Below are 23,183 nucleotides of genomic sequence, written 5' to 3' on the forward strand. Positions count from 1 at the left end.
TCATATTTCAGCAATTTATTAAGAATTGTTTGAAATAAGCTGCAACATGTAATCAAGGCAACATGTAATTCTACACTTATACTAGACAAAAAGCATGTGCCACTTAATCACACGCAATGCTTTATAGTTTAAGTTGAAAACAAATGATCACGAATGTTTCAGCAAGGAACAACATGAAAGTACTGTAAAGAAACATGTCATAACCGAATCAAGTGTCAAGGACATCGACCACCTTTGTTGTTGTTGAGATGTGAACAAACAAGACCATGTTTTCCTATCACAGTGAAAACAGTAAGAGCATTTGAGAACATAATCCGGCATAACGTACTTTTTCCGAGTGCCATAATACAAGCTTTCAAAAAGAAATGAGGATCTTCATGCGTCCATAATAAAAAATATATAATCATGCAACTATCATGACCTTGAATCTCCAAAACAGCAAGAGAAACGTACACATATTGTAACTGGAAGTACACGACACTTAAGGTTAAGGCACCAAAAAGTAAAAATAAATTACATTGAATCTTTCGGTTCCCTACAAGGAGCTTTAGCTGCTTGGTGTGCCTCAGCAATGAGGTAAGTCAGAGGTAACTCAGTGCAACCCAGTAAATAACAAAACAAAAATATTTCAGCCATCTTGGAGTTCCGGATTTTAAGCAGATGTCATCCAAAGGTTTTTTTTTATTTTTTACAGGGCCTAACTAGTCTAAACATGGTATTTGGTTTCATAAAATGTGCAGAGAATGAGTTCAAAAGCAAAATCTACTTTTGAAAAAAATATATTTGTTGGCAGCTACTTTGTGAATGCTGTGAGGCTTCGGCAAACAACCAAGCAGGCCTCACATTCTGTATGAATAAGAGCCTTGATTAGTCAATAGCTGACAAGCATGTGTGTTGTCATCTTCATTCAACAGCCTTCTCAAATTTGCTACCGCAGGGTTGGATGCAGGTAGATGTTGCTTCTCAACTTATTTTCTACAAATGCAAAATGTCATGTTTAGCCAAATAGAGGTCCATCAAACATACTTTTGTACTGAAGTAATGAAATGTATAACTTTCGTTAACACATGCGACAACTGTGTTCCATAACAGCAGCTAACGTTTATCAAATGTGCTTCTGTGCAGTGTACATTATGCAGTACAACTTGCGGTATCTTTTTCAGCGTATACCTTACACCAAGCTAATGAATAAGACAAAAGAAAACCTAATCCAAGTTTTTCTATAAAAAGAAACATACTTCATTTCAATCAAACGATACAACTGACACTTTTTCTTGTGCAACTTTTGTCTCATTCGTTTAATCTCTGCTGTTGTGTGTGTTAGACTTTAGACTGGCTCAGGCGCCGCACAGTGCTTGAAATTTGAACATTTACTGCTCACAAATTAAATGAACAAGTTCATTAAAAAAAGTTTCTCATGCAGCTGAATGAGTTTCTAGGTTTAAATATAGTACAGATACAAGATGAATCTGCGGGATTCAGCACAAAAATAAAACACTGAATAACACTTGGAATAAGAAATAACATTCCAGACAAGACACATCACGTTAGATGTGCAAATAAATATGTAAACTCTGGAGCTGAAACATAACGGCCATCAAGCTCATAAAGTGCACAAAGCAGTCTGCTATTTATCTGAAAATAATCAACACCCTCGAGGAATGATTCAAAGAAGTTTTCACAGAATTGTTCCCCCTTCATTGCAGTGCCACTGGCAAAATTCATTCACTCCAATCCAATGATTACTCAGACACCAGAAACGTGCCGTAAAATATCAGGCATCGTTGTGACAATCATGTTCAACTGTTTGGTTTCTCAGAGTGCTCAAAGAAAGCGCAGAGCTCTTGGCAGGTCTGCGTTTCCACCGAGCTGAAATGGGAATCCACGTTCCACAGCAAGTCAGCTGACAAGAAGTCATCCATGACTGTTTGCGTTTCATTGCTAGTGAGGAAGAGGTGTCCAAAGCCTTCCGCCTGGCTGGTCTGTGTCTCTGCGCTGTTTAAAAGCCTCAACTGCTCCCCCTGAGCGGCAGCAGTATGAACGGGTAGGCAGGGAGCAAATGAATGCAGCTCGGTTTGCGTTTCCGTGTCGAAGGACTCCGTGCTCATAGAAAAGCTAGAATGGCGCAGGATGCTGCTCAAGGGCATGTGGTTCCCAGCATTCAGAAGAAAATTCAAGTCCGTCTGAGTCTGAGTATCAAACAGCTCAGAGTCGCTGGCTTGGGTTCTATTTGGTACCTCACATTCGTCCATTTCATCCATCGGAAAGAAATCTGTCTGGGTTTGGATGTCCAAGGACTCCAAGGGTGTGTCACTGGTCAAGGCCTCCAGGTCACTTTCCTCTGTCTGTGTCTGAATGTGTACTGAACTGAGAAACTCTTCAAAGTCAAAGTCTATGGTGCTGTGTTGCTCTTGGACAGGATCATGGTTCGACGTCTGGTTGCCTGACATGTTGCCTGACATGCTGTCTGAGAGAATGTTTTCCAGGTCATTTAACAAAGTCATGGTTTGGGTTTGGTTGTCTGCAACATTGTTGGAGCTCAGTAAATCTGTTTGGCCTCCAAAACACATGCCCCCAGAGGCTACTTTTTCCGCATTGTATAAACTACTTACTGTAGCTGTGGGAGGTTTGTCAATGTGTAACGCTGTCTGAGTGGAAACACTGAGACCTTCCCCACTGAATAGGTCAGAATACATGATGACCTGATCCTGACTCTTGTTAGATTGAGGGATTGTGAAGAAGGTCTGCGTCTGCCGAGTTTTGCTCAGTGGCACAGATGGGGAAATGTTTTGGTTCAAAGATTGTCTGTCTGTCTGGGCAACAATTGTGGACGTGGCTCTGACTCCGGTGTTAAATGTCTGGGTTTGTACACTGACAGGTAGTAGGACTTGGGCACTGACACTGATATCCGTCTGGGAGCAAGAGGACACTGAGGATTCCCCTGCGGGACAGAGTCCGATTCCCTCAAAGACTCCAATGGACATTCTTGAGAGGTAGGACTTGTCTGTCTGGATGTTGGTAGATGTGCTTCTTCCTCGCTGTGCTCCCAAGATGCTGCTAGTGTCTTTGGTAACCAGGCTGTCAAATCCAACCTGTACACCTGTGCTCTTAGGCCTCAGGCTAGAGCGAGAGGTCGGCATGCTATCCTGGAACCCCAAGTTTGTAGAATCCAACTGGGGAACCATAGCACCTGAACCCTGCGGCAGAAGGTGAAGGGTGCTCACTGAGCCTTGGCTGTTGACCGCCAGAACCACAGACCCAAGAGCCCCATTTTCTGTGGACGAGAGGAGGACGGGCAAGTGTGCCAACTGCATTACAGGCACGCTGACCAGTGCCATGCTGGGTTTAGGTAGGAGCTGCTTTTGGAGGATCTTGGGGCCACTGTACTTTTGACTGGCCGAGTGTGAACTTTGGATAACGATGTCAGTAGACGAAGAATCTTCTATAAATTCATGTGTAGACGGGTTAATAACTGGGTCATTCATCTTAACCTTGTCAGAACTAGAGGAGTGCTTTTCCATCTTCCGTTTTTTTACTGGAGGAATTCTAAGGAAAGGAAAATACACAGAAAAATTAACAAATCTACTTTACTGGATATCTGTAATTAAGTTGAATAAACACATGCCTGTGCTCTGAAGGAATCTCATGTCCAGTCCTGAAGATGTGCGACAAAAGCGCAGCCCGGCTAGCATAAGGGCAACCACACGTACATTGGTACGTCTTTCCGCAGTCCTCCGTGTGTCTCCTTAGGTCCCACTCGGTACTGTAGCGATTGTTGCATTTGGAGCACTTGTGTTTCTTCTCTGCATGCATCTTCATGAAGTGCTGGAGAAAAAGTGATAATTGGATAATTACCGACATAAATTCTATGGCTTTCAAATATAGACAAATCAAACCCTGTTGGATTTTTTCCTAAAAAAAAGTACATTTCTAATTAGTTATAGGCATGTAGATAAAGGCAATACAATGAATGAAAACTTTATTCGAACAGTAAAATAAAAAAACTGAACAAAAACAATAACTCAACAACAAAATAATGTTACATAATATGTTCAAAAAGGGGTGGTAAGAAGAAAATGCTTATATTCCCTAGCCCCTTCATCTTCCCTATTAATTACAACAATGATATAACAACAATAGTAATAATATCAATAATAACAGTTACCATATAACAATAACACAAAGTTAACCATAGTTCTAGACCAGGCATGGGCAAACTACGGCCTGTTGATCTTTTTAATCCGGCCCGCCAAACATCTCCCAGTTACATCAAAAAATATACCAGCAAACTTTGTTCATTTACTTTCCCTTGTAATGCCCACATTTCCCCAATAGATGGCGCGCTTGAGTATTTGCCCCCTTTTCTTCGCGCTTAAGCTTTTCCCAGAAGAAGCACTCTCCTTTTCGGTTTCCTGCTAAAGCTTTCTCCCTTCTAAAAACAAACATGAGTTTATCAAAGAAAAGAAAAGTCGACAGTGAGTGCCGAGTGTTTAAAACAGAATGGACAACAAAATATTATTTTAAAGAAGTCCGATCAAAGGCTGTATGCTTGATATGTCAAGAAAGTGTCGCGTTTTTTAAGGAGTACAATATTAGCCGTCACTTTGCTACGAAGCATTCCAATTATGCCAGCAAGCTGTCGGCGCAAGAATGGGGAGCTACAGCTGAGAGAATGGCAGCCAATTTACTGTCCCAGCAACATTTTTTTCACCGACAAACTGTGCTTCAGGAGTCAACTACAAAAGCAAGCTTTTTGCTGGCATTCAAATTAGCAGCAGCTAGCAAGCCTTTTTCCGAAAGGGAGTTTTTGAAAGACTGCATGGTGGAGACTGCAGGTGTTCTGTGTCCGGAAAGTCGAGGCAATTTCGAAAAAATCAGTTTGTCACGTCGGACTGTGGCTCGTCGTGTGGAACTAATTGATGAACATATAGCTAGCCAGCTAAACAAAAAGGCAGAGTTCTTTCAGTTATATTCACTTGCACTGGAAGAAAGTAATGACATGAAATAATAGAGCCAGTAACGATCCATCCCCTAAACTTGAAAACATTGGAATTGTGTTTTCTTGGCTTATTTAATGAACCTTCTTGTCATTCATTTGAACCATCATTGAAATTCAAAGTGTATTACTGTGTAACTTATTCTGACACAAAATAGATTGATAATAAAAAATAAATAAAACATACATCCATCCATCCATTATCTGCATCGCTTATCTTCAGTAAGGTCGCGGGGGTGCTGGAGCCCATCCCAGCTGTCTCTGGGCAGTGGGCAGGGGACTCCCTGAACTGGTTGCCAGTTGCAGGGGACATAGAGACAGACAACTCACTCGCTCATTCACACCTAGGGACAATTTGGACCGGCCAATTGACCTGACATACATGTTTTTGGAATGTAGGAGGAAACCCACGCAACCCACGGGGAGAACATGCAAACTCCACACAGGAAGGTTCGATTACATGACGTCAGAATTGTGCCGCACACGCGCTAACCACTGCCCCGCCATGCTGCCCGAAATTAAACATATTTACCAAAATATATATTACCACTCCTCAAACCTAGAACAAGTCCAGTGGCTTTTCTTTCTTCTGTCTAACAGCATAGGAGCTACACTCAAGTATTGCTGAGGTTTGTATCAAGACTGTATCGCTATATAAAAAAATGTAATCAACATTTTTTTCTCCTCCTGGCCCTTTCAAAAAATGTTTAAGCCAATGCGGCCCGCGACTCAAAAAGTTTGCCCACCCCTGTTCTAGACGCACTATTCCCAATTAGAACACAACCCCAACAAAAGGTTGTAAATTAAAAAAAATCTTGAAAATATTTTCTTCCGTGAGCAGCTTTAGATTTAGCCGAGGCTTACTTGTTTGACCAGGGAGAATTGAGAGAAGGGTCTTCCGGGCCCTCTGGGACAGCCTTCTATGGGACAGCAGTAAAGCTTTTTTGATGCCTTTATGTCTTTTCTGATTGTGGGGTTGACAATACCATCCTGGAGAGAGGACACACATGAAACAACTGTTTAGTTTTCTTAAAATAAAGACACTCTCAACATTTATCTCTGAATTTGGACAACTAAACAGAATGGCACAAGCAAAACAAATATATCTGTTTACTTTGTCTATATTGTGATAAATGAGCCACACTTTGACATTCATTGCGACAGATTGATGATTATGTTGGCTTTTCGACACATAAAGCAGTTCCCAGTGTGTGGTCAAGGTCACCTTCATCTGATCCAACACCAGAGGGAGCAGGGGAGCTAAAGCTGAATCAAATGCTCAGGTTTAACAACAGGCAAGAGCAAAAATGCTTGTATACAATCAAAGTTGTGGTGGTTGCTTTGAAGGAAAAAGCAAAAATGTTGTTAAATAATGATTCTGTCACAGGAATAAGCAGATACATTGCTGGTAGGTAACAATCCAGTGGAGCAAAAACAGTATAAAAGAAATGAAGACACTTACGCACACAACATTTTATCCGTTGAACTTCATAAAAAATGTGCACGATGCATCTAAAAGCGCTCAGCAGCCTTGTCAGCCAGAAAATAATTACTGCATCTAACAGAACGGCCTTTTCATTGCGGATCAGAAGTAACACACTCAATATGTGCCCTTCATTTAGCGTGCTAATGGAATCCTCTTGTCTTTATTATCAGGCTTTTTTTGGTTCATGTTCATGGAACTGTCAAGATACGTACTCATCAAGACTTAGCAAACCCAATTTGAATCAGCATTGAATAGTGAACCCCCAGTCAAATCATTTTGAAATAAAGCACAATGAGATGCTCACCACTTAAAATATGAAGTGTAATTCTTAAGAAACAAATGTAAACTTGGGGCTGGATTCGCACTGCAGAGTTTAACGATCAGTAACAATTTTTTGAATACCATGTTCTGTGAGATCATTCAGATTTCCAACTAAACGTGACTTGTGTTTCACTTCATGATTGTGTCCCACTTATTGTTAATGCTTCACAAGAAATTACAGTTTTATAGCTTTATGTTTGAAGTCTAAAATGTGGCAAAGGTCCCAAAGTTCAAGGGGGCCAAATATTTTCGCAAACCACTGTAATGGAAGCAGCGCTGAATAGACTCAGTCAACCACTAAAAAAAATCATTTTACTATAAAATCACAATGACCCAGCAATGGTGAGCTACTTTCAAAACAGGTCAGCAGGCACCTCTGTCCTTAGATGGCACTCTGATGCCACGTTGGAGACCCCTGGGCTATTGGTTACTTTTATTTCGGAAGGAACTTCCTTCAGCGTTTAAAACCTAGCTCTTGAGGGACATTCCTTTCCCCGTGGAAGCAGTTTTAACAAAGAACTCTTTGGCGTGTTGGAGAAAATCAGACATCCTATGCAGGCAAAAGCCTTCTTTTCTCAGTGAGAAAACAGTGAATCACTCCCTCCTACAAATGAGCCTCTGACCATTGCTCCTGACTTTACTGCCTCCTCCACAAAGGTTTACAATAAGGGCGGGCGGAACGATCCAAATATTGATATTATCAATACTGAGGATGGGATACGATTGTCTTGGGATTGATTCAGTCTTTGCATTTTAACTGTCACTATAATGTTGTTAGTGGCTCATGAGATTATACATAGGTAAAAACGTTCACGTTTGAAACAATTGTGTTTACAATGTATTTGTTTTACTGATTTTATGTTGGAAATATGTTGCAATAAAAGGAATTTTAAATGTCTTGTAGACAGTCATTCAGTGTTTAAATTTCGTTACATCAATGCTTTTTTGTTGTTTGACTCTCGACTTTGGTTCTGTAATAGTGGTAATTAAAAATTATTTACATTTATTGTTTATACGAGCAGCACGGCAGCGCAGTGGTTAGCGCATGTGCTGCACAGTTCTGAGGTCATGTGTTCAAATCCAGCTATCAGCCTTCCTGTGCGGAGTTTAGATGTTCTCCGCGTGCTTGCGTGGGTTTCCTCCGGGCACTCCGGTTTCCTCCCACATTCCAAAAACATGTATGTCAGGTTAATTGGCCGATCTAAAGTGTCCCTAGGTGCGAGTGAGTTGTCTGCCTCTGTGTGCCCTGCGACTGGCTCAGGGTGTCCCCTGCCCACAGCCCGAAGATAGCTTGGATGGGCTCCAGCACCTCCGCGACCCTACTGAGGATAAGCAGTGCAGATAATGGGTGGGTATTGTTTATACTGGTCCAAGTTTGTATTTTGGTTATTTAAAAGGGACCATATTTATTATTTAGTGTATCCTAGTTGTAAAAACGTCATCAAAACAACAAGATCGATTTAAACAATGAGGAAAAATACATCAACTATGATATCAACATTTTTTTTAATTAACATATTTGGCTCATAAAAGGGTTCAACATTTGTTAATTATCCTTAGACAGCAACTTGACTCAAATGGTTCGCTCATTCTGCCCATGACTTTATGGTCCTTTTTGATAAAAAAGAAAGAAAGATTGATTTCATCTGGGAAGAAATTTAACCGAACATAGTGGAATTTCGTCCAACCTTAAACATTCGGAGCTTTAGGACTTGTTCGGGATGGAGGATGTTCTACAATTTTTCCAGTTTTAGTTATCTGTCACTTGATAATCTTAGACAGATGGTCGTTAGGCCCAAACGGACTTGCATGTTTGATCGGTTTCCAGCTTCACAGGTCTAATATCCATCTGGGATCTCAGTACCTTTGTTTTTAAATATTATTAATAGACCACTCTGTAGGGAAGCACGGCGGGGCGCCGGTTAGCGCGTGTGCGGCACAGTTCTGAGGTCACAAGTTCAAATCCAGCTACCACCGTTCCTGTGCGGAGCTTGCATGTTCTCCCTGTGCTTGTGTGGATTTCCTCCGGGCACTCCGGTTTCCTCCCACATTCCCAAAAACCATGCATGTCAGGTTAATTGGCCGGTCCAAATTGTCCCTAGGTGTGAATGAGCGAGCAAATTGTCTGTCCCTGTGTGCCCTGCGACTGGCTGGCAACCAGTTCAGGGTTGCCTGCTATCAAAATCGAGGAAGATGAATATTTAGAGAAGGAGAAGGACGTTTCGGTGTTTGATAATTGTAAAATTGAAGAGGATGGTGTTGAGCCCGTTGACATTAAAAAGGAGGAAGATTTGAGAGAGTTTCCTGTGACTGTGGCCAGTTTAGCATTCGAAGATCAACATCAAGAGAACAAGGAGAAGGTGTCTCCAAGCAAAAGCTCCCGGACAACGGATGATGACTACACGTCCGACTCTGCATGTGAATAGTGTGGCATTGGATGAGAGCTGTGACATACAAGACAAGCCTCAGTTGGCAATAGAGGGACTGAATTTTGTGACAAAAATTTGTTAACGATGAAAAGTAAGGCAGAAAAACAGTTGCATTTTTTCAAAAAATGTATGAAACACTCGGAGACCGTAACACTTGCATTGTATCAGTTAGGTTGGAACATAGCCCGGGCTAAAAAGCCATACAACGAAGGGGAATTCATAAAAAAAATGCCTCATTGACGGCTTTGAACAAACTAAAACAGCATATCAGAAGCCAAGTCAAGTCGTTCAACTGTCTCGCCACAGTATGGAACGAAGAATATATGATATTAACGCAACTGTTGAAACACAGTTGCACACTGACCTTCAAACATGTGAATAGTATGGCATTGGATGAGAGCTGTGACATACAAGACAAGCCTCAGTTGGCAATATTTGCGCGGTCTGTGTCAAATCAATGTGCTATCAAAGAAGAACTCCTTGATGTCGTGCCATTAAAAGACAGAACCCGTGGCGTAGATGTGAAAGAAGCGATGATGGCTGTGTTTGCAAAAGCAAATCTACCCATACCCAACTAACTGCAATAGCTATGGATGGAGCGCCAGTAGTGATCGGATCTGTGAACGGGCTTGTGGGGCTGTGCAAAGCTGATCAAACATTTCCAGACTTTTGGGATATCCACTGCATCATCCACAGGGAGCAACTTGTGTCGAAATCACAGAATTTTGACGTCATGTAACCTGCGATGGAAATCGTCAACTTCGTTCGCACACATGCGCTAAACCACAGGCAATTCAGGAATCTCATCGCTGAGCTGGACCAAGGGCTTCCAGGTGACCTGCCGCTGCACTGCACTGTGAGGTGGCTGTCAAAGCTTCTTTGAGCTTTTGGATGCAGATAAACTGTTCATGAAAGAGAAGGACAAGGACTATCCAGAGCTCTCAGACCTCAAGTGGATTATGGATATGGCAATTTTAGTCGACATCGTATGCCACTTGAACAAACTGAACCTTACCCTGGAGGGTAAGTCAAAAATGCTGCATGACCTGATGCAAAGTGTGTTTGCATTTGTTAATAAAATAAAGCGGTTTGAAGCAAATATTAAAAAGAGCGATTTAACACATTTTCAAACTCTGCTAAAAGCCAGTGAGCAAGTGACCAGCGGCCCCCTAAAACAATAAAAAAAGAGACAGCTACGCAACACTGATTGATAAACTGAAAGAAAGCTTTGTGACCCGGTTCTGTGATCTACAAAAGAAAAGACCACGGATTACGTTCCTCGTCGACCCATTTAATGCAAAGACAGACTGTTTGAAAGCCCCACTCGTAACAGATGAGGCTGCGGCTGATTTGGAGATGATTGACTTTTGTTAGGAAGATCGACTGAAAGCTGTTTTAAGAGAAGTTACAGTTGAGTTCTGGAAAAGTGTGCCAATTGAAAAATACCCCAACATCAAACGAGCAGCGCCCGTGTTTGGGTCAACGTATGTCTGTGAGTCTGTGTTATCGGTGCTGAAACATGTGATATCAAAGAATCAATCTCTACTGACTGACACTCATTTAAAAGAATTACTTAGAGTAGCAGTAACAGAATACAACCCAGATTTGAAGAAGATTGTTTAAGATAAGGATTGCCATAAGTCTCACTAAGCAGCAAAGTAAAGAAACATGTTATGCTTGAACTGAGAGTTTGTGTAGAACAGTGCTCACAATGTTAACCGTTGAAAATTATTGATATTATTGACTAAACAAAATGGCGGCGCCCTCTACGGCGGCGGCTGGATCTGCTCCCGACAGTTTCTCACATTCTAGTCAAAAACCCCAATCTTCGACTCAGTTTATGAGGGCGAACAAAGACAACTCTAACTGTAGATTAATATACGATCGCAGTTTTTTGCTGGATATGCGGACATCCAGAAATCCAGCGCAAATTTCGACGATCACTCTGGAGTGTTTACTTAGCCTCGGAGTGCTACGTCAACAGAACGCAGCGGCCGACAAAGCAGCGAGTAAAAGTGGCAAGCGGAAGCGCTGTGACCGGGGAAGGAAACGAGGTTGTCGGGCCGGGCTAACGGCTCGGATGAAGGCTAAACCCTTCAAAACGCCTCTACCATCCATTTTCCTATCCAACGTCCGCTCCCTGGACAACAAACTGGACCATTTACAAGTGGAATTTACATCGAACCCCGAATTGACGAACTGTTGTGCTTTAATTCTGACGGAGACATGGCTAAACTCATCTATCCCGAATGACGCTGTTAGCATTGTGGGGCTAACTGCTTTCCGCGCTGATAGAAGCGGCGAACTCACCGGCAAAAGCAAGGGGGGCGGTCTATGCATTTATACCAACAACAACTGGTGTAAAAATGCGAAGATAATATCGAAACACTGCTCACGAGACATTGAGCTTTTGACGGTGATCTGCAGACCTTTCTACCTACCGAGGGAGTTTAGCGCGACCATCATTACTGCCGTGTACGTGCCCCCCAGCGCTAATACGAAGGAGGCAATGGACGTTCTCTACCGAACTGTGAGTGAACTGCAGCATGCTTACTCCGAGTGCATTTTTATTGCGGCGGGGGACTTTAACCAGGCCAATATGAAAACAGTTCTCCCGCATTTCCATCAGCATGTAAACTTTGCTACAAGAGGTAGGAACACATTAGACCTGGCCTACACAAACATCAAAGGTGCATATAAAGCAGCCCCCCGCCCCCATCTTGGCTCATCAGATCACCTTTCTATTATGCTAATTCCAGCATACAAGCCCCTGCTGACCAGAGAAAAACCTACAGTGAAGCAGGTGAGGGTGTGGTCTGAGGGGGCAATGGAGGCACTACAGGACTGCTTTGATTGCACTGATTGGGACATGTTTAAATCGGCTGCCACTTACAACAACAAAATAAATATAGATGAGTACGCCATTTCTGTGTCAGCCTACATCAGTAAATGCGCAGAAGACGTCAGCAATAACAAAACTATATGCACCCGTGCCAATCAGAAGCCCTGGATGACTGCTGAAATACGAAAACAGCTAAAAGTACGGAACCTTGCCTTTAGATCTGGTGACAAGGAGGCGCTGTTATCAGCGAGGGCTAACCTGAACCGGGCTATCAGACTAGCAAAGCGAACGCACAGTCAAAAAATCCAGGAACGTTTCCTCAGCACAACCAACACCAGGGATATGTGGAAAGGCATTCAGGCCATCACCAGTTACAAGCCAACCACCGCCCCAGTGCAGAACACTAGCATGGACTTTCTGAATGACCTCAACAAATTCTTTGGAAGGTTCGAGGCACAAAACGGCACCCCTGCAGCGAAAGCGGTTCCAAATCAGGGCGAAAGAGCACTCCACCTGGACTCATCTGACGTGAGGAAGACCCTGAGAAGGGTCAACACAAGGAAGGCTCCAGGCCCGGACAACATTCCGGGCCGGGTACTTAGGGAGTGCGCCGATCAGCTGGCTTGTGTACTAACAGACATTTTCAACACCTCGCTAGACCAAGCCAAAGTACCATCATGCTTCAAATTTGCCAACATCATCCCAGTGCCAAAGAAACCCCAGATCTTATCACTCAACGATTACCGGCCCGTTGCACTGACTCCTATCATAATGAAGTGCTTTGAGAGACTGGTTAAAGAGCACATCACCTCCAGTCTCCCCTCCTCATTCGACCCCTTTCAGTTTGCCTACAGGACAAACCGCTCCACCAGGGATGCCATCTCCTCTGCGCTTCACCTGAGCCTGACACATCTAGAGGAGAAGAACACCCATGTGCGGATGCTGTTCCTGGACTTCAGTTCAGCATTCAACACCATCATCCCACAACATCTGGTGGACAAAATGAGACTCCTGGGTTTCAACACCCCCCTGCGGAACTGGCTGCTGGACTTCCTCTGTGACAGACCCCAATCAGTGCGGATAGGTCAGAACAGTTCAGATGTCATCTACCTCAGCACGGGCTCCCCCCAAGGCTGCGTCCTAAGCCCCTTGCTGTTCACCTTGATGACACACGACTGCGTCCCTAGGTCCGCCACAAACCACATCGTGAAGTATGCTGACGACACAACAGTGGTGGGCCTCATCAGGGATGACAACGACCTGGCCTACAGAGAGGAGGTGGAGCAGTTGGTGGGCTGGTGCAGGGACAACAGCCTGGTCCTGAATGTCGACAAAACTAAAGAGATCATTGTCGACTTTAGGAAAAACAAGCCCAACCATGCCCCACTTTGCATCAACAACAAGGCTGTGGAGGTTGTCAGCAGTATCAAGTTCCTAGGGGTGCACATTACAAACAAACTCACCTGGTCCGTAAACACTGCATCACTGGTTAAGAGGGCACAGCAGCGCCTGTACTTCCTGCGGAGGATGAGGAGAGCCCACCTGCCCCCACCCTCCCTCATTACATTCTACAGGGGCACCATAGAGAGTATCCTGACCAGCTGTATCTCTGTGTGGTGTGGAGGCTGCAGCGCTACCGACTGGGGTAGTGTGAGGAGGGTAACGAGGACAGCAGAGAAAATAATCGGGACTACACTTCCCTCCATTCAGGACATTGGCCAGAAGCACTGCCTATCCCATGCTAAAAACATTACCGGGGACCCCTCTCACCCCCATCATGGACTGTTCACTCTGCTAGCCTCTGGGAAGAGGTACTGCAGTGTGCGGTGCAGGACCACCAGGCTCCGCAATAGTCTAGTCCCCCTGGCCATTAGACTGTTAAATGGTCAATCTAACATATAGTTAACTTAAATCTAAACGGCTGCTAATCTGACTTTTGCACTACTGGCAGTTTTTTTTTTTTTTTTTTTTTTTTTTTTTTTTTTTTATAGCTTGCCACTCCTTGCACATTGCTCTCTGCACTATTGTAATTACAGCGTTATTGTTACAGTGTTAATGTTACTGTGTACCTGACTTGTTAACCTGACTGCCCATTTTGCGCATCTGGTTAGCTACTCTTCTTGCACTATCGGCACTATGGTAAAATACTATACGTAGCCAAAATACAATACAACATTATTTATATCTGTACATTCAAGGAAACTGTGGGGGTCAGATGCATCGACATTTCGTTCTGTATACACGTGTACTAGAATGACAATAAAGTAGATCTGAATCTGAATCTGAATCTGAATCTGAATGTTGGTGTGGTTATTTTCATCAAATCTAGCCGAGTAGAGATCTGTGTGCATACATGATTAAAAGACGATGTCTATGTGTACCCGTGTGTATAATGTGGCTTTTTAGTAACACAGAAAAAAAAACAATCGGCTCGCAGCCGTCGACACCTATGATGTGGCTCTTTGCAGTAACAGACGAAAAATTGGCTCTTAGTCGCTGAATGGTTGGCCACCCTTGTACTACACTATGGGTTGGGAACCTTTTTGACCCAAATGACTCGTTTTTTTTTATCTATTTTTAAGAGAGCCAGACCATTACATATCATATCTACATAGTTTTTTTTGCACATTTTATTTAACAGTCTAACGTTATAGGATTTTGAAATTTATGAAACAAGAATAATGTTGGAGCCTGTGTTCCTTATCAACAAATATACCACTTTAAACTTGTCACCCTCCCGCAATTACTGAAGATCGTTGAGGCTCATTTTCATTTTTTCTCTTTAATAATGGTTTCAAAACAGGGTGAAAGCAGAGTTCTTTTGTAAAAAAGGGCACAAATTACTGCAAACGAGGATACTGATGTACTGCATTTTCAATTTTAGGGATGGGCGAGTCAAGGTTCGTGCATCGCTGCTGACACCAGCCTTTAAGTTACCAGCAATCAATCAATACCAGTATCAGTTGCCTTCTAGTGCCTTTTATACTATTCAATAACCTGAAATCAAAGGAATAGTAAATTGCAAATAAATAAATGCAAAAATAATGGATTAGGGTTTGGAGGTACAGGTATTTCTTTAAAAAATATATCACTTGTTTTATAGAGAGAAATTGACATTTTACGTACAATTTGAATCAGGTATCAGTAATAATGACAACTTAAAATCTGAGTATTGGTATTTGGCTGAACAAATGGTAGTATTAAACAAGATAAAAATAATACTAATTGAAAATACATTCCTCAATATTGCACGATAAATACAAATTATGCTGAGACAATAACTGTTCGAATTATGTAGCGATGTCTTTTCAGATTCGTTATACATAATTGACGGGCAGCACGGGGACGCAGTGGCTAGCGTGTGTGCGGCACAGTTCTGAGGTCATGAGATCGAACCTTCCTGTGTGGAATTTGCATGTTCTCCCCATGGTTGCGTGGGTATCTTCCGGGCAATCCGGTTTCCTCCCACATTCCAAAAACATGCATTTCAGGTGAATTGGCCGGTCCAAATTGTCACTAGGTGTGATTGAGCGAGTGAGTTCTCTGTCTCTGTGTGCCCTGCGACTGGCTGGCAACCAATTCAGGGTGTCCCCTGCCCACTGCCCGAAAACAGCTGAGATGGGCTCCAGCACCCCCGCGACCCTACTGAAGATAAGCGGTGCAGATAATGAATGAATGAATGAATAAATTAAAACCTCACTTTCCATCCATCCATCCATTATCTACACCGCTTATCCTCAGTAGGGTTGCAGGGGTGCTGGAGCCCATCCCAGCAGTCTTCGGGCAGTGCGCACGGGACCCTCAATTGCTTGCCAGGCAGTCACAGGGCACACAGAGACAGACAACCATTCACTCGATAGGGACAATTATGACAGGCCAATTAACCTGAGAGCCCAGAGGAAACCCACGCAAACACGGGGAGAACATGCAAACTCCTGTAGTAGCTTGACTTGAACCCTGAACTTCTGGGGCTGTCCAACCACCCGCCGTACCGTCCCGTCCTCACCTAATTAATCCAAAAGAAAATTACATATATAATTCTTTGTTGACAGTGTTATGTAAATAAACAAATTTTATTGGTGCTGGTCGGGCACCATTTATCATTTGTGCTTTTTTTTGGTTTGAACAAAATTTATTGACACTAAAAACAGAAAACAATCATGAAAATCTTATCATTTGTGCTTAGGGCACCCAAATGGCGAGCAACGGCCCTGAATAGACTCATAGGACCAAGCACGTGCACCAAGCTTCTCACTCGGCCAGGGAACCAAAATTTGAATTCCAGAGAAGTTGCAAAGTTGCTAATCCAAGCGAACTTCTCGCAAAGGTGAACCAAAATGCTTCACGTCATTCTCTATAGCATCACTACATTTTAGCAACACGCCTAAGTTTGCAGGAGTGACTTGCGTTTTCTTGTTCATCGCAGTTTCTAGAACCCAGGCCAAATTTGCTAAATCAATCGGTTAACGAGACACTCAAAGAAAATTCAAGTGGAATGTAAATGACTTTACCTGGACTCTGTGCGATTTTACGAGGTGCATGTTCAACGCAGGTGTGTTGGGGAGGATCTTGCCACATCCTTCGACGGTGCACAAGATGTTTGTCCTCACTTCTTTGGTCAGTTCCAGGATTGACGGTTTAATTATGTCCCTCTGCGACACGGGCTCTTCGTGGCGACCGAGTGTGCTTGTGTGAGCGTTATCTGCGTTCCCGAGTGTGTGGCTCGCAGAAGAGGCAGCCATGTTCCTGTGTTGACAATCAATCCTGTGTCGACGCTGTGCAATGGGCGGCGACTGAATGTACGCCGCTTTGACTGGCAGCCATCTTGGCCAATTGGGTAAGGAGTACGTGACGTAGTAGACAAAACTTTTTCACAACCGGAAACTGATGAGAATCTTTCCTGTTTTCACAATAATTGTATTACATACCCAATCTTGATCCTATGTGTTAGGAAATTAATACATTACAATGTATCGTTTATCAAATTGTTTGAATCAGTTATCGGACTCCATTAACCAAACATAACCTTCATTCACCCAACAACGCATGCTCGTTTCTTTTCGGGAAAATATGGGCAAGAGACCGGGATTTCCTCACGGGGGCGGATTTAATTTCTTAAATAATAAACTAAGTGAATTCCATCGAATTAGCCGAATTATTGTCGCTCTTCGTCAAGCCTCTTTTCTCGATTCTCCCTCTTGATCGATCCTCTATCTTCCGTCTTCTGAAGTTCTTTTCACAAGCTGGGGTGTCGGCTCCTCCAATGGGGCGTGCTGACACCTCCCATGGGGCGGGCCAGAGACTCCCCACGTGGACTTCACTTAGTCGCCACGATGCCTGAGGAAACTCAAAACAACACCAAGTGTTTATCAAAACAAAGCCTAACGTCCTTCGTCAGTGCCCTGTTATCAAAATTCCCCAGCCAAAACACTTGAAACAGCGCGACCTGTCATCGAACTTAAGCCTTCTCTGTGAAAAATCTTCATTGCATTCAATAAATGTAATTTGTATAAAATCCTTTATAGTAAAATGTATAAAATCCTTCACATGAAACAAAGTAATTAATTTATACTATAAATACCGAATGTGAAAATAATGTTAGCACGAGAAATATCTAAAATAATACAATTTAGAGAAAGAGATCAAAAGATCCCTGTGCTACCCGAAGAAAGTGTATATAGTTAATTGATTTTTGCTATTCTTTATATTTTAATCCAATTATATATATTAAAAAATAAATCAAGCAAATGATATAAAACAATTTCATTTTCTTTTTACTTTATGCCCGCTTTTGCTAAAATAGGCTACCGATGTTGCCCAAATAACAGAGGCTGGCACCACTGAGGCAGGTTTTAGCTCATTAAAAAAAATGGATATTGAAAACGAATGCATATAATGCATCATAAAACATATCCTTTATAAAATAATCCTAAATTATCTTCCTCATTCATGAGGTTTTCACATATACATTAGAAGGAAACTGGAATTGTTTTTACCTTTTATGTGATGTGACTTTAGCGGGTAGAGTGGAGTTAGTGGGTGGATGCCAAAAAGACGAGGGCTGGTGGCGAATTAAGAAATAACTGATTTTCAAACTTTCATTTGCAAGGATATTCATGCCCTTAGATTTCCCAGCTTTGATCTTTTCTTTATTATTTGTCTGTTTTAATAATGGTCCTGATCGTCGATTGCTTATGGCCCTGCAGCTTAAAGAGGGTCACCATTTGTGTGCTTTCTTCATATTTATTGATGATTGTGAGCCTTATTTCCATTGTTATCATGATTTTGCTTAGTCCTTTAGCATCACTGCAAGCCTTGGGACCCATAACAATTAATTCAGTGAACCCTTGTTTATCACAGTGGTTAAGTTCCAAATAGAACCTATGTTATGCAAAATCCATGAAGAAGAAATCTGTTGTTTTTAATTTTTTTTATATAATTAAACACTGTGTTAAACATTGAAAACTAAGAACAAACCTTTGCAGACCCAAACATTAATTTAACAAATAAATGTAGTCCATACTGGACCTGTAAAAAATTACGGATGAATGTATTGTTTACCAATCCCTTATCTCTAAAGGACTGTTCAGCCAATCAAAACTCAGAAGACAATGCAAGAATCCGTGAAGCGAGAACGCAAAACATGAATCACATTATAGCGATGATTAGTTTTGCATTGCCAACACGCAGTCTTTACACAGCACTGAATGAAGAGAGAAAGACATTTTAAGGAGGTTGTTTAACCAATAGCCTGATGGTATTTTTATAGTGTCGTGACACAAACCAATAACAAACCATTTTGTTACATGACTGACAAATATCAGAGACATCTTAGGGTCATAACCAAAAACACAGCAAAACCTTTAGCCGCACAAACCTTTTGTCATTCGTGTCTTATAGTGGGGAAAATGCTGTAAAGAGGGGCCAAAGAGCATCTTATTCCAAAACATAAAGAGAAAACGTTGAAAGGCAGGGACCAATTCCTGAAGGGCTACTGTATTTGATTGTACAATAATTGTAAAAATAAAAGTTTCCACTTCAGTTTTTGCCTATCACAGGTTTATTTTTGAAATACAACTCCTGTAATAAACAAAAGTTTACTGTAAAGGATTTTGGCATTTGCATCATACAGTAATTAGCATACCATATACTTGATTCGTGAGAACCCCTTATCAGGAGTTAATATGATAATATGATGGTAGCACAGTGAGTTGCGGACTTCTTTTTTTAACGACAGTGAAGGACAATGCCAAGTGTCGGAAGTTTTCCGCCACTTTGGCAAATTTACATAAACCCATGAAATAAATTCACCCTTCACAAAGCAACAAGCTGCAACCAAAAAGCTAAGCATCGGAATGGTCCTGAACAAAAACCTGTAAATCCGTTGTCACTATGACAACAGAGCCAAAAGGGCTTCTTTTTTACATTGCTGATTTTTTTGGTTTGATTCTCTTGACCTTTGCTCTGTAACATTTGAGGTAAAACACTCATCTTGGGATCAAGAGGTCGCATGTTCGATTCCCAGCTACTCCGTGTAACATGTCGATGTGTCCTAAGGCAAGACACTGAATCCCTAATGTTCCCGATAAACAGGTAGTTGCCTTGCATGGCTGTCGCTGCTATCGGTGTGTGTAAATTGGTAAGTGTAAAGCACATTGTAGAGCGCTTTGGGAGGTCTTCAGTGACTTGAAGACACAATATAAATTCAGACCATTTACATTTACATTCCAAACTATTTGGGAACAGTTAATCAAAAAAGGAAATAAAAACATTTTTAAAAAATATGAGCTCTTTAATTTGTGACGGATTATAACATACAAGTCTTATTAGAACATCATTAAAAAATTAGTTAGTGGTTTGGTTGATTTGTGAATCAGACCCTGTGACTTTGTCTGTGATGACGAAATAATTTCTGCCTTTTTGGGGGATCGAAGAAAGCAGATGTGTTACAGGAGTGGATGCAATTCCTGTGGAAGATACAAGGAAACAATAAGAATCACTGATTATCAAAGTGGATTAAACTAAAATTAGGTTAACAATAATGATCTTTAATCAGTAAAAAACAAAAACAGTTATGTTCTTTGTCTGCTAAGCTCTTATATTTGTCAAAAGCAACACATCACATGCTTCTCTTGTACTTTACTTCGTAAATGGCCGCCCTCTTGTGGATGTACCAAAGCATTAACTTACAACCAGCGCGTATGAGTTTCTTGAAATGAAAACAAAAACAAACTATATACCAGGGGTGTAAATCTCGTTTTAGCTCGGGGGCCCACATGTTACAAAATACATTCTGACGGGGGCTGGACTAGATAATTAATGACATAAAAAGTGTGCCTCGACTGCAGGGCTTTCCAGGGGCTCACGTTTACATTATGATTCAGGGATCGAATATATAAATATAATAATATATTTTTGAATGTTTTTTCTTCAATATTGCATTCAACTCATCAAAATGTAATCTCTTGTAGTGTTTATTAACTGTTTGAGAAAAAAAAAAAAAGTAAAAGTCAAGTCAAGTCACATTTATTTATATAGCCCTTAATCACAAAAATGTTTCAAAGAACTGCACAGGATTACAATGACACAATTACCTAAACTTAAACCAGCATGCGGGCAAGGAACAACTCAAAAACCTCAGTGTGAGGAGAAAAGAGAAACCTTGAGAAAGGACCTCACATGTGGTAATCCCCCTTCCAGGATTGACCAGGGTGAATCATAATTAGCATTACTGTGAGCATGACACCAACGACGCCCCCAGCCTGTAAACTAGTCCAGAAAGTCCAAGATGGCCAAACAAAAAACAATTGAATTGATTTCCTCTAGTTTATTTAACTCGGGGGTAACTCCTGTAGAATGAAAAGTGAAAAAAATGGTATCCAAACACCAATTTAAACAACTTATTTAATAATTACAACGTCTTTCTGCTTTTCATTTTTTTATGAAAATGTTTCCCTAAATATGGGAACTTCATTGTTAGATTTCATACATATCAGAACATAGCTAAAGTTTCTTTATACTACAACAAAGACACCAAGGACTTTTTTCTATTTTAACATTTTAAATTTTTGTACTGCCTTAAACCTGGCATCCGCAAATTTTATTTTCAGTAAAACAACACAGGAATAAGTTTAATCAATGTTCTCCGTTCGATTACTGGTAGTCAGCAAATACAGCTAGTTTGTGCTTTGGCGACATCCAGTGAACATATTTAAAACAGCATGTCATTGACGTGAAACAGCTCAATTTTATCTTGCGCTTCTCTTAGCATTGACTTGTGAGCCACATGACACATCGGCTCGCTACAGTTTAACTGTACGGGTCAGGTGTATTGACATTTCGTTCTGTGTGCATGGTTACAAAGAATGACAATAAAAGTAAATTCTATTCTATTCTATTTGGCCCACAGAACAAGAGTTCTATGATAGACAATACAACTATTGAGAAGATTTTTTATCAGCATATGCAAGGGGGAAAAATAATCTTACCCATCACATTAAAATGTGGGAAACGTTTAGTATTTTTTATTGTCTCATTTCATGCTTTTACACATTAAAAAATACAAAATAAAAACTGTTATTACCTGATGAAGCGCAGTCTCGTAACGACTCTAACAGATTTTTACTTTTGAAGGCGACAACACACCGGAAGGGTCGCTCTTGTTCAGTCGTCATCTGGTTAGCTGCTTCTTTGAACTTTGTCTCCAGCTGCAAAATAATAATAACATTCACATTCAACTTCAAAAAGGACACCCAAAGTCGCTGTACATAGAATATGCAAACAACAAAAAAACAAGCAAGTAATAAATACAAAAAAAAAAAATCAAAAACAAAGTTAAAAGTTAAAGGGGACAGTATGTGAGGTAGATTATATTTAAAAGGCAAGTCTAAAGAGGTGGGTTTTGAGTCCGGATATTAAAGTGGACAGGATGGGTTCGGATTCCGAAGGTCAGGCAGCAATGAGTTCCAGAGCTGGGGGGCCGAGCGGCTGAAAGCTTTGCTTTCCACGTAGCTGAGACAGGCAGCAAGTAGAGTGAGATGGAGGGAGGATGATCTGAGACTGCGGGATGGCGAGGCAATGTGAAGGAAGTCAGAGAGGTAGAGAGGGGCAAGGTTGTGAATTGCCATGTAGTTAAAGAGGAGGATTTTCTTTAGGTGATGATGTGTGCAGCAGGGGTATGGACCGGCTGAAGTCTATGGAGGGACTTTGAGGTATACTGTAGAGGTGGGAATTGCAGTAATCTCAGCATAAATAATGAACAAACCACAAATACTGTCATCAAAAGATCGTCAAGATTCAAAATGATTTCACGAAAGATGAGCCCGAATTCCTATCCACACCAAGGGGCCATCTAACAACCATTTCAATAGTCCTCTGGGCCCCGAATATGGGGACAATAGATTGAATAACCGGTTAATTGATATGTTTTTTCCTTAAATTTAGCATGATGTTGATTTAATTATGCAGCAAACGATTATATACACAAGAAAATGGGTAACATGAAAAATAAATATTTTGTTGAACACATTTGTACAAAAATTAGATAAAAATAATTGACCTAAAACCAATAAGCACAGTGCTCGGCCAGTAAAGACACTTCAATCCATTAATAAACCTCTGTCCATTTTTTAGGGACAAGCAAATAAATAAGAAATTAAAATCGAGCAAACATTTAAGCTAAGAATTGGCACATTAGCAGCAGAATAACAGTAAATAAAATAAAATATGATGTCCATTTTGTAAAGTACAATCAATGGTCAACCGCAAAATCAAACAAAAGTGCTTAACGATTCTCAACAGTTTGAAATCAAACAGGTTTAACAATCAATAATTGTTCTTTGGACTGCATGCATTTAATTTCAAATAAGTTTGTCAGGCAGTCTGGCATAATGCTTAAGCTCATTTTAATAACGAAATATACCCATATAAAATGCACAATGCATGTCATCGAAACCGTATTGGCTTGAACAGTACTTGAATATTACCGAGGCGAGTCAGACTCCGTTTCGATTAACTATACAGTGTGCTCTTTAAATGTTCATGCATCACCAATCTACAGTCATGAAACGCTAGGTCAGCGTTGTAAATTTTGCGAGTACTTATTTTTTT

The 23,183-nt window shown here is 41.3% G+C and overlaps 3 protein-coding genes across 3 annotated transcripts in view; 1 reads left to right on the forward strand and 2 right to left on the reverse strand.

The window, feature by feature from the left end:
• Positions 1 to 16,888, reverse strand: atmin (ATM interactor). Its single transcript, XM_088334619.1, has 4 exons — positions 16,586 to 16,888; positions 5,861 to 5,986; positions 3,626 to 3,825; positions 1 to 3,546 (listed from the first exon to the last, which is right to left on the reverse strand). Exons 1-4 carry the CDS (start codon positions 16,814 to 16,816, stop codon positions 1,800 to 1,802), a joined length of 2,304 nt encoding a protein of 767 aa, XP_088190745.1. The 5' UTR covers positions 16,817 to 16,888; the 3' UTR covers positions 1 to 1,799.
• cmc2 (C-x(9)-C motif containing 2) overlaps positions 16,780 to 23,183 on the forward strand; it is an 18,877-nt gene continuing 12,473 nt past the window's right edge. The window contains exon 1 of the mRNA XM_088334622.1: positions 16,780 to 16,911. The gene's annotated coding sequence lies outside the window, so the exon portion shown is untranslated. The remainder of the gene's footprint in view (positions 16,912 to 23,183) is intronic.
• cenpn (centromere protein N) overlaps positions 19,846 to 23,183 on the reverse strand; it is a 10,965-nt gene continuing 7,627 nt past the window's right edge. The window contains exons 9-10 of the mRNA XM_088333288.1: positions 21,658 to 21,781; positions 19,846 to 20,041 (exon numbers count right to left, since the gene is read on the reverse strand). Coding sequence (XP_088189414.1) covers positions 19,920 to 20,041; positions 21,658 to 21,781 — 246 coding nt within the window. The 3' untranslated portion in view covers positions 19,846 to 19,919. The remainder of the gene's footprint in view (positions 20,042 to 21,657; positions 21,782 to 23,183) is intronic.

Source organism: Urocampus carinirostris, chromosome 4, assembly GCF_059441175.1.
Source record: "Urocampus carinirostris isolate Australia breed hairy pipefish chromosome 4, RoL_Ucar_1.0, whole genome shotgun sequence".
NCBI classification, from domain to species: Eukaryota; Metazoa; Chordata; class Actinopteri; order Syngnathiformes; family Syngnathidae; genus Urocampus; species Urocampus carinirostris.